This window comes from Nylanderia fulva, unplaced genomic scaffold (genome assembly GCF_048542155.1).
Source record: "Nylanderia fulva isolate GAGA-0341 unplaced genomic scaffold, ASM4854215v1 Scaffold102, whole genome shotgun sequence".
NCBI lineage: Eukaryota > Metazoa > Arthropoda > Insecta > Hymenoptera > Formicidae > Nylanderia > Nylanderia fulva.
This window is the reverse complement of record NW_028189215.1, coordinates 278,931-289,797: the sequence shown is the minus strand read 5'-3', so window position 1 is coordinate 289,797 and position 10,867 is coordinate 278,931. Positions and strand designations below refer to the sequence as shown.

The 10,867-nt window shown below is 46.7% G+C and overlaps 1 protein-coding gene across 1 annotated transcript; it reads left to right on the top strand.

Moving 5' to 3' along the window:
* Nucleotides 1-777: 777 nt before the first annotated feature.
* LOC114938062 (uncharacterized) lies at nucleotides 778-1,861 on the top strand. The gene is made up of 3 exons (XM_029311803.2): nucleotides 778-1,020; nucleotides 1,183-1,330; nucleotides 1,694-1,861. The coding sequence occupies exons 1-3, from the start codon at nucleotides 1,007-1,009 to the stop codon at nucleotides 1,859-1,861; spliced, it is 330 nt and encodes a 109-aa protein (XP_029167636.2). The 5' UTR covers nucleotides 778-1,006.
* Nucleotides 1,862-10,867: the final 9,006 nt, after the last annotated feature.

The window sequence follows — 10,867 nt, the reverse complement described above, 5'->3', positions numbered from 1 at the left end:
TGTCAAGTACGTAAGTATCAAGACAAATAATCCATCTTGCACACAACGAGTCACTATAGTTCATAGGCTTATTTTTAAATTTATACAGCGTAGAGAGTTCCTATTTAAATAACTATAGATTATTTATGTAAACTTAACAATCTATATCTATTTCATACATACTCTATCGAGAGTCTAAAGTCAGAGTGACACTTCTCATACACTATGCATCACTTATAATTCACAGGCTTATTCTTAAAAATTGACACCATATAATACTCGACAAAAGAGAGCTTCTTATTAAATAGTTATAATTATTTATAAATATATATAAATTTATAAACTCAACTTAATAGCCTCTTTCTATTTCTTACATGCTCAATCCAAGAGACAAGAAACAAAATCAAGATGAGCCAAATAACTGTCTAAGTCAAGGAAGGAATTCATTTCTCATCAAAAACTACTTCAAAAAGATCCCTGGATAACTCATAGGAATCACACGACCAGTGTCAGTTAAGTAGTTATAATATAGTAATAATATAACAAATTATATTATCATTTGTTACTTATGTCACTCCGTATATTAACAAATCACACTTAAAATACACTTAGAGACCTATGGCTACAAGGCGATCGAGAAGTCACTACCGCATAACAAACAGCAGGACTACCTTGCAACAATCTTCAACGCAACCATCGTATAGACCACCGTCTTCAGTTGACTGTCATATATGTAAGTATTAGCACAAAGAATCTCTCCTCGTTTATAACGCAACACTAAAAGTTCATTTAATACAGTATAATATTTGTCAAAAAAGATGACTAAATATAAATTGTTTATGAAACTTAATAATCTATTTCTGTATACATGAAATCAACATGATAATCTATTTCTGTATACATGCTCCACCCAAGGGTCCAAATCAAAGTCAGTAAATGCACCAGACAACTGTCACGACAAAAGGATTTGAACATCTGATCAGGAACCACTTCATCAAGAGATTCACAGACAATTCATCAAAATTATATGTATAATAATAAGTAAGTATTTAAATAATATTGCAAATTCAACTATTATTTAACGTATCCTATTAATAGTGAGATGCAATATACTAATGTACGCACTTCGGTTATCTCTATTAATATTATTGTTAATAGGACAATCACATATCATTTGTGTCATATGTCACTTATCTTATACAGCGTAGCAGCACACCAAAACAAATGCATTCAGAGTCCCATGGCTTCAAGACAATCAAAACAGCATCATCGCATGGCATATTGGCAGCAAGACCTCACTTCAATCCTGGACGCATTTATCGAGAAGTCTGTCTGTCATCAGTTTGCCATCGTAAGTATGTGAGCATTAGTACACGATTCACTTATCATACACTGCGCATCACTTATTTCAGGGGCTCAGTTAATATTCCCACTTAGTTGATTATTTAATTTATGCTAGCGTCTTATATAGAATATAACAAGATATTTCAGTTATTATCCTAAGTAAATTTATATATATTCCATATAATATGCAGTTAAGTTGACTAAGTCAATTGAGCAGGATCAATGAGATCAAACTAATGTTTATATTTTTACAAAACTAAAGCTATTAACAGTCTTATATATTCTTATATATAATATATATTAAGGTTATGGATAATAATTATCAGTCTGTAATTAAAAATTATTATATATTTTTCTTTCATTGTTTCAGAAAATCGTTCAACAACAAAGAGGTATCCAAGCAGAAAAAGGTTATACACATAACATAGACCTCTCTATGATAACCATTTACACATTTCATAATAAATTTGTAATAACCACTTTGAGCAATAATAATAATAAATTGACACAGAACATCACAAGATCGTTCATTATTTGATACCATATATAGCTATTACTACTAATCAATACTTTATATAGAAAGTTTTCCCTTTTACTATATATTAATTATCAGTTATTAGTCACAAAATAATTATCAAAGTCATTTTATTGCATATGTTTATATATGAATAAAATAAATAAGTTGTGAATGAGTCAAATATTCGCTCTGTTATATGGAACAACCAATGACAAATCGCCAGCTTATAGGTAGGCAGGCCGCCAACCCGGTTGAGCACGCGCGCACTGCGTAGAGCATATGCGCAATGGGAACACGCTGCCACGTGCGAATTATTTTAGATCGACTTAAATGATTTAATATTATCAAAAATTACTTATAATGCTAAAAGAGCATTTATAATATTATAGTTTATATTATTATAAGCTAATTAACCCACTTATAATTGTTCATAATGAATCAAAAAGTAATAATTCAAATAATCTCACTATAGAATAACCAGACCAATCAAAATCTGCCAGCAAGAAGATACACAGTGTTACCAAATCACTTTTGCGCACGCGAGCGCATTGATCTAGTGAGAATTTTTAATTAACATATTAGAGTTTTAAATAACAACTGAGGCACTATCCACTGTTCTACACCACTAGTACACATCCTAACGATGTCATAAACATATGAAAAATATCCAGAGTGCTGTGAAAAATCTGTAACAATTTATTTTAATGCACAAAGTTTTCCCACAGGAGTAAACGAGACAGCAATAGTCAATGATGGATAATATTATTTCTAATCAGAATATTAAAGTTAGCAACTCAAAATTTCCATGGTTATTATAAAACACCATCAGAAATATATTAGAATAATCTCCGGTATGAGAAAAGGTTGTTTTATCTCAATAATTTCACTTTGTCAGTATGTTCACCAGTGTGAGAGAGACAGCAATAGTCATATCACATATGCACTAATTATGAAGTAATTAATGCACAGACCTTGTCAAGTCCTTTATAGATGATAGATAGTATGTCCACGATCCATGTAAGAATGTTGCAGATCCACTTTCCATTTATAAAAGTCGAAATAATAAATATCAAATACACCTGTCAAAGTCACTAGACGAGGTATGCAGAAGTTCACATTTCACAGACTATTTATTAATTATCTAAGCACCTTATCAGCAAACCCCCATTTGCCAGTATACTTAGCAATAAATGTTATCGTCTAACAATGTTTATAACATTCACAGACTTAAATTAAGGTTTTAAACCCGCACTAAATACAGAGCGTACCTTACATACGTCTTATGAGGACAGTGTCTCTCAACGAACTCAACCCAACCTAACCTAACCTAACCCAACCCATGCGCCGTCTGGAAGCAAAAAAAAAAAAAAAAAAAAAAAAAAAAAAAACGGCTCCGGGTCCAGACGGCGTTCATGGCCGAGTCTGGGTCGTAGCGCGCAACGCTCTCGGTCACCGGCTCAGGAGGCTCTTCAATGCATGCCTGAGCCGGGGTGAGTTCCCCCCGCAGTGGACAGGCGCTAAGCTAGTGCTCCTCCACAAGGAGGGACGGTCCGCGGACTCGCCTTCGGCGTATCGGCCGATCTGTCTGCTCGACGAAGTGGGCAAGTTGTTCGAAAGAATAATCGTCAATCGCCTCGTCGAGCACTTGTCCCACGTGGGGCCAGACCTGGCGGAGTGCCAGTACGGTTTCCGTGAGGGACGCTCGACCATCGATGCTATTGAGCATGTGAGGTCCCTCACGAAGAGCTGTGCCGCCCGGGGGGGTGTTGCGCTAGCTATATCGTTTGATATAGCGAACACATTTAATACCCTCCCATGAGGTAAGATAAGGGAGGCGTTGCGCGAGCACGCGGTGCTTCCCTATCTCCGCCGGGTGCTGGACGCCTACCTAAGGGACAGATGGGTGGAATACACAGACAGTGAGAGAGCGATACGTCGGAGGGCCGTGTCTGCGGGAGTTCCACAAGGGTCCGTGTTGGGCCCCACCCTGTGGAAAACTTGGGTTAACACGGTTCGCGGACCATCTTGCCCCCGGAGGTCACGGTAGTCCTGCTACGCAGACCGACCACGGCTACTCGTGGCCAAACGGTGGTAGGTCCGTTCAGCCTTTTCCCCCTGTTCCTGGACGGGGGAAATCTCCCCGGCCTCCCGTGGAGGGCGATTACGTCCCTAGCCCCCCCGTTTTTATGGGGGGGCCCCCGTTCTTACCCTGGAAAGTTTACCATTGAAAAATCCCCGGCTGCCTCCGCGTTTTTTTGAGGGGGAAGGCAACCCCGTTTGTTGAGGGTTACCCGGGTGAGTGAGCAACCAAAAATCCCCCCCCTGTTCCCCCCTCCGTTTTTATACGGGGGGGGAAGGGGGCCCCCGTTGTGGCGTTGTCAGCCTTGGGAGGGTCCCCACTGAACCCGGGGCCCCCGGGGCGGCCGTGACTCAAAAATAATTCTTCCATTTCCGAAGGGTGAAAACAACCCCCCCTTTTTCCCCGCTCCCAAAAAATCCCTAGTCGTCCCCGGGTTTTTTTAGGGGGACGGGGCCCCCCCTCTTCGGTGATCGCACCCCCGGTTGTTTGCAAACAAAAACTTCCGTCCCGGTCCCCCCGCGTTTTACGAGGGGGAAAGAAACCCCTGTTGTATGATGCTGATCCTCGGTAATTTCGAGCAACCCCAATCAATCCCTGCCCGGTCCCCCCTCCGGGGTTTTATACGAGGGAAAGGCGGACCCCGTTGCTGGCGATGTCAGCCTCGGGGATATGTCCCGTCACTTGACATCACCCGCCCCGGTGGGCATCCGTGGTCTCGATGTAAATGGCTCGAAAAAAAGTGTTACGGATTCCGGAGGATTAAGCACAATCTCCCGACCACTCTTAAAAACCCCTTTGAGTAAAGTGAGAAGGTTTAGTTCACGCGAGCAAACCAGGGGATCTATGGGACAATGAGTCAGCGGATCAACCGGCACGGCTTTAAAACCCCCGGTACATCACCATGCCCAAGTCCCACGGAGGGCTGCGCCATACCCGCTTATTACCCATCCTGGAGATATGGTCTACTTACCGAGGAGACGGCTCGTTCCCAGGAGGCTCGCCGGTCCCCGGTGCTTAAGCACCGTCTCCCCCCAAGCCACCGCCCCCCCGTCGTGATAGTGCCCCCCACAAATGAGGCACCCGTGCCGGTCTCCATAAGATTTGGGACTTGAGCCAAGCTATGGGTCCCTCCTCTATGGACGGCTAATCCGAAGGGAAAAAGCATCCCTCGGATTCGCGCCTAGTGCGCCGCGAGACACTTTTAGAGTCCTCAGCTCCCCTGGCCACGGCTTAAGGACAATTGTCCCCCGCCCTACAGGCCTATGCGTTCACCCGGCGTTCGAGGCGTGACCGTAACACTCGGGAGAGGAGCCGAAAACCCCGCCAATGCCCAGAGATGTATGTCGGTACACACACTCTGCACGAAACCATTGCCCCGTTAGCCGCCGCAGGGGGTACCTCGACGTTTCCAGCTCTCACCGCCCTTAAAAGGGGGGGATGGCACATAAACCGGCGTCCTTTGAAGAGCCCCGTGCCGGGGCCCCGGTCCGGGTGGGGGGGCTCCGCCGCTTCCGTTTGCGGAGGTTCCCCGGGGGATGTCCCTTTGGCCCGGGTCCTCCAAAAAAAAGGGTGGGAGGCGACGTCGTAGGCGTGGGGCCCAGACGGGCCTCCTCTAAAGATGTTTCTGCTCCTTTGGGGCAATTCTGCCCAGGGGGGGAAGCGGATCCGTCCTCCCGTCAGGCTCCCCTCTAAGTCGGTGGTTCCGTGACGGTTGAGGGGGAGAGGCGGGAGGAAAAACGTACGCATCAGCCCTATCAAGGGCTAGAAGGAGGTGGACCTAGACCAGCCTGGGATTGCTGGCACCGTATTGCGCCGGGTTGTCACGGGAAGCATCCTGGTGTCCATCCCTGGAGGGAACTCCGACTGGTGTTTAAGGCGGATGCCCTGTCGAGGCAAATCCGTAGGTTGTTCCGCCTGATAGTGGTTTGTAAGGGTTGGCCGCCCCCTCTCGTATGGAGGAGATGCGAGTGCGGGGGATACTGCCCTACATGGGTAGGGAGGAAATCCTAGCAGCTGTGGCTGCATCAGGAGGATGCAGTGTTGCGACATGAAGGCGGGGGAGATACGTGTCTCCCCTAAATCCAGAGTTGGATCTCTTTGGGTCCGGTGTCCGGCGGTTGCTGCTCGCAAAGTAGGGACTCAGGGCAGCATTGGGGTGGGGTGGACGAGGGCTGGACGGTTACTCCGTTGGCCCGTCGACCCATTCAGTGTTTCAGATGCCATTGCCTTTGGACATTCGTCCAATAGGTGTGGCTCTGAGGTTGATCGCAGCAATTGCTGTTTAAGTGCGGTAAAATGGCGGCATTTGGCAGCTAGATGCGAAGCGCCACCCCATTGTCTCTCCTGCGGCATCAGCGGGAAGCCGGCGAATCATCGCGCAGGTTCCAGCGCAATGTGCGAAGAGGTACATTGCCCCCTCGCAAATTAGTTGGCTAGGTAGGAAGTCTGCCCCCTCCAAGCGTAGGCAGACTCCAGGGCGCCCTGACAAAGGGACTGAGGAGAGAGTCCCCAGTCCAGTGGCGGGCCCGTCGGGGATATGCGGAGGGGCGACGGAGTGTGCCAAGGAGTGTGTCCGTTTGCATCCTCATGTGCCCCAACGGAGTTAATGTCGGATTAGTATTTTTGTCTAATGTTGTTATGAGGCTGCGGCCTTACTGCTCCCCAGTAAAATGGGGACCTTTGGCCCGGTTACGCCCTCTGTCCTTAGCTCCGTTTCTACGTTTAGTAGGTAGCGGTTGGGTTGCGGGGGTTTTCGGGGAGGTTGTCGTGAGGCAGCTCCGTGTACTCCTCGCTCCCGCCAAGTTAATGTTGTGTTGTGCATTTGTACACATTTAGGGTGGATGTCCATTTTTCCACCCTCTTATTTTGTGGTCGGCCCATAGTGCCCTTATCTGTGGATGGCCTCTTGCGCCATAATATGGGCTCTTTAGGAGCTCTGGGCTGTGGCCCCTAGTTGGTTTTATGTGGTTGTGTATATGTACACGTCGAGTTTGTGATGTCCTGTGACGTCAATCATGTGGGGTTGGTGACTGCGGTCACCTCGCAACCAGGCCGGCAGGAAGAGGCATGGTGGGGGCTCCAATTCCATCTGCACGTTGGCCTCGGGTATGGTCGGGGGTGAGCTGATAGCCCGGCTCACTCCTCTTTACCCTCTCTGGGTGAGGGCATTGGACGGGTCAGCGCATTGCTGCCGGGGAGTGTCCTTTACAGACATCAGGTCATGGTGTCCACCGTGAAGTAATGCTGTTAGTGGTCTCCGCGGTGGACAATACCCGTTAAACGACCAGGGGCTATAGTCAGGTTTTAGGTCGGTACCCCGTCCGATAGTCCTTCGGGATACTACGGGCGGGAATCCACCACGAAGCTTCCTGGCCCTCCTCAAGGGTCAGGACGCCGAAGTTTGGTTTAGACAAATTTCCTGACTTAAAAAAAAAAAAAAAAGAAAGGAGAAAGAAGGAGGAAGACATGAGGATGTAGACGAGGAAGAAGCAATGGAAGCGAGGACGGAGGGGCAGGTTTGGGAGGTCGTTAGGAGGGAAAGGAGGAAAGGGTTAACGGAGGAATGGGCGGAGGGATGAGATAGAAGAGGTAGGCAACAGATATTTTAGGGATCTATTAGGAGGGCAGAGTCGAGAGTAGTAATGGGAGGAAGCAGGGTGGAGAAGGAGAGGGAAGATCAGATAGAAAAGAGAGAAATTAGGAGGGCGATAGACAAGATAAAAGAAAGAAAGGGTGGATGGGATACCGGGAGAAGTGTGGAAATATGGAGGAGAGGGAATAGGGGAGTGGGTTATGGGAGATATGCAATAGGATTTGGAAGGGGGAAGGGTGGATTAGGGAGTGGAGTGAGGGGCTGGTGGTGCCAATTTTGAAGCGAGGGAGAGGAAAGGGAGGTGTCAGAGTACAGGGGGGTAACGTGACACCGTCATTGTATAAAGTGTATGCGACGGTGTTAGCAGAGAGGTTGAAGGGAGAGGTGGAGAAATGTTGCCGCCGAATCAAACTGGATTCAGGAAAGGGATGGGAACGGTGGATAACATCTATGTGCCTGAATTATTTGATAACAAGCAAATAAGCAGGAAAGGAAGACAATTGGTGCTATTGTTTGTAGACCTGAGAGCGCCGTTTGACTCGGTGGACAGGGTAAGTTGATGGCGGCGTTAAGAGGGAGGGGGTGAAGGAAAAGACGGTGAGGAGATGTGAGGAAGTGTTAGCAGAAATAGGATTCAGGGTTAGAATAGAGAGAAGTGGGGGGAGAAGTTCTGAACGGGGAGGGAAGTGAGACAGGGGGTGCCCGCTTAGTCCACTTCTCTTTAATATGTTGATAGCAGACATGGAGGAGGAGTTAATCCCTCCCTTACCCATATACCCAGGCGTTCCCCAATCCACTTCTAGCATCCATCTCAAATAACTTTCTTGTATCCTATCCAATCCCTCCGTGTCATGTAATAGAATTGTCTTAAATGTATTAATTAGGTTTAAGTTATAGGTTTAAGTTATAGGTTAAGGATTGTATATAAATGGAAGCATAAAGGTTTGGGATCGCTCCTTTAAATAAGAAAAAAGCGCCTTGTAATCTCCAATTGGGGCAACAATAAACGTATCTAATCTAATCCTCGTAAGTTAGGGCAATGATTTAACTAAGGGTCCTCCTCTATTCAAGGGAGGGCCTCAGATTGCCAGGCCAATAGCTGTAAATGACTGCCCTTACGGGCCAGAAAAAAACGAGGATCAATTCTTATACGCAGGAAAAAAATTACACGATCTGTTCTTCTACTCACTGAAACCGGAAGCTCATGTATTAATTTAACATTATAATATTTTATTATATTTAAAAAATTTTTTAAATTTTATTCTTACCGTTCCAGTCCTCGCCTTTGAGTTCTCGGAGAATCGAGCCCCAAATGAACGGCTTTGGTAAATCGAACAGTTCCATCAGGTCGAACGTGTTTGCCATGATATCCGGGCAATGGTCTTCTAAATCGCGGAGCCACTGAACGTCGCTCCACAGGTGATCCAATTCCTCCCGCCTTCGCGCCCTCTGCCATCTCACCCACTGTTCCTCAGTGGGCTCCCGCCACTCCCTACCTTTCTGCCACTTCTCCATAGCCAGTATCCTCGTTCAAGAAGAGAATTGGCTTGGATCGTCTGAAATATAATTACTATTAAATATATAAAATATTACATTTATTTGTATTTAAATTACTATACTTACTAAATTGTGGAAGACCCTGTCTACTGTACGTGGTCCCATTTTTGACGCTATATCACTTTCTTCGACGACCGCTCGAAACATGATGCCCATTGCAAAAACAGACCGCTCTCCCACAGGTCCCACTTAAAAAATCTTCACAAAGGACTATATCGCCAGGCGCTATCTATTTCAAAAACAAACCAAGTGCCGAATGTTTACATCTCGCGTTCGAGAGAGCCGGCGCGGCGAAAGACAGGCCCACGTGGAGAGGCGCGCGCTCTCCCATGCATTTGCGAGAGAAAGAAGAGATGCTGATACAGAGAATGATTTTTTATATTTTAATTTTTTTTTTAATTACTTTTTTATATGCTAGCGGGGTGTTGCAAGGGATAGAAAACGACAAGGTTTAATTGTACAATTTTTTTATATATAATATGTAATTTATTATAAAAAATGTGTATTTGTATATTACAAAAATTTGTGTGTGTGTGTGCGCGTGTGTGTGAACGTGTAATTATTATAATATAAATTGATAAAATTGTATAAATTAGAAATTTATATATTATAAAAAATTATAAAAAAATACGTTTTTTAATTTTTTTTTTTTTTTTTTTTTTTTTAACTTTTCCCTAGTTCTCACTTGTGGATTGCGTCGATAGGCAAGGATGAATAGCGGGGACTTGTCTCTCCTTATTCTAATTAAGAACAAGCAATAATTATTTGTCTTTTGAATATAAGTGTTCTCCAGAGGTTTGGAATTCGTGAACGTGTTTACCGGTCGGTTCGTTGTACAAGCCTGTCTCTTCGCGCTACATCGCTCTTCCCGAAAAACGCGGAAACTCACTCCGAATTCGGCGCTTCGCCCGAGCGTACGCAATAACAATCTATCGGTGTACACAACTACACAGAGTTCTCAGTAGCGCATACCGAAGGCGCGCGGGAATCACAGAAATTTAATCTTTCCCAACATACCCCCTTTTTTTTTTTTTTTTTTTTTGTTACTCTGGGGAAACCTCATGGTACCATCTGCCTCGGGTAGAGGCGGGGGTTATGTGGGACTCCCTGCCCCGCCTGGCCGGTCCGCCGTAGCGGGCGGAGAGCCGGGGACAGGACCTACCGCACTAAAAACCCCAGAGGATGTCCTTCACGGGCGTTAATGGGGGACGACCAGGATGCTGGTATCCCATGCCGACTGGCCGCCCCCCCGCCTTATCCTTCCTTGGGAGGGTGCCGCGGAAGGCGACACCCTCCCTCCGTCATCGTACGGGTTCCTCGCGGTTTGCGGCGCAAGGCGACATCGACCTCACGCCGCGCCCTCTCAAAGAGTTTGAGGGCGGAGCCATGGCTCGAGAACTCCCGCTCAAGCCATCGCCCCTCGCCCCCCCCAGTATCGCAACCCCCGGACCCCCAAGAGGGTTGGTCCGGTTCGGCAGTTCACTGAGAGAGCCCTCATCAGGAGGTTCCTCTCAGAAGGAGAGAAACCCCCTTCCGTGGACGGTGTTTGCCCTCCCACCGGTGCCTTATGGCTCCCGGTAAGAGGGCCCCACACGTCACGTCTCCGTCCTTGAGAGAGGCCCAGGCGCCCCGGACGGGAGGGCAATGCCCGCCCGCCAGGGACACGTGGCCCCCCTCATTCTTGGTCCCCCCGGTTGCGACCTCCCTCCGCCCCATTAGGAGTCAGAGTTCACCCGCAACCGGTGGGGCCCCTCCTTCCCACCTAGGCGCTCCCATGCTCCCCCCCACCCTCATCCGG

What these genes read in the sequence shown, in the direction of transcription:
- LOC114938062 (XM_029311803.2), top strand. An exon ending in TCTGTCATCAGTTTGCCATC is followed by an intron (nt 1,331 to 1,693) that starts GTAAGTATGTGA and finishes TCATTGTTTCAG; the next exon opens with AAAATCGTTCAACAACAAAG.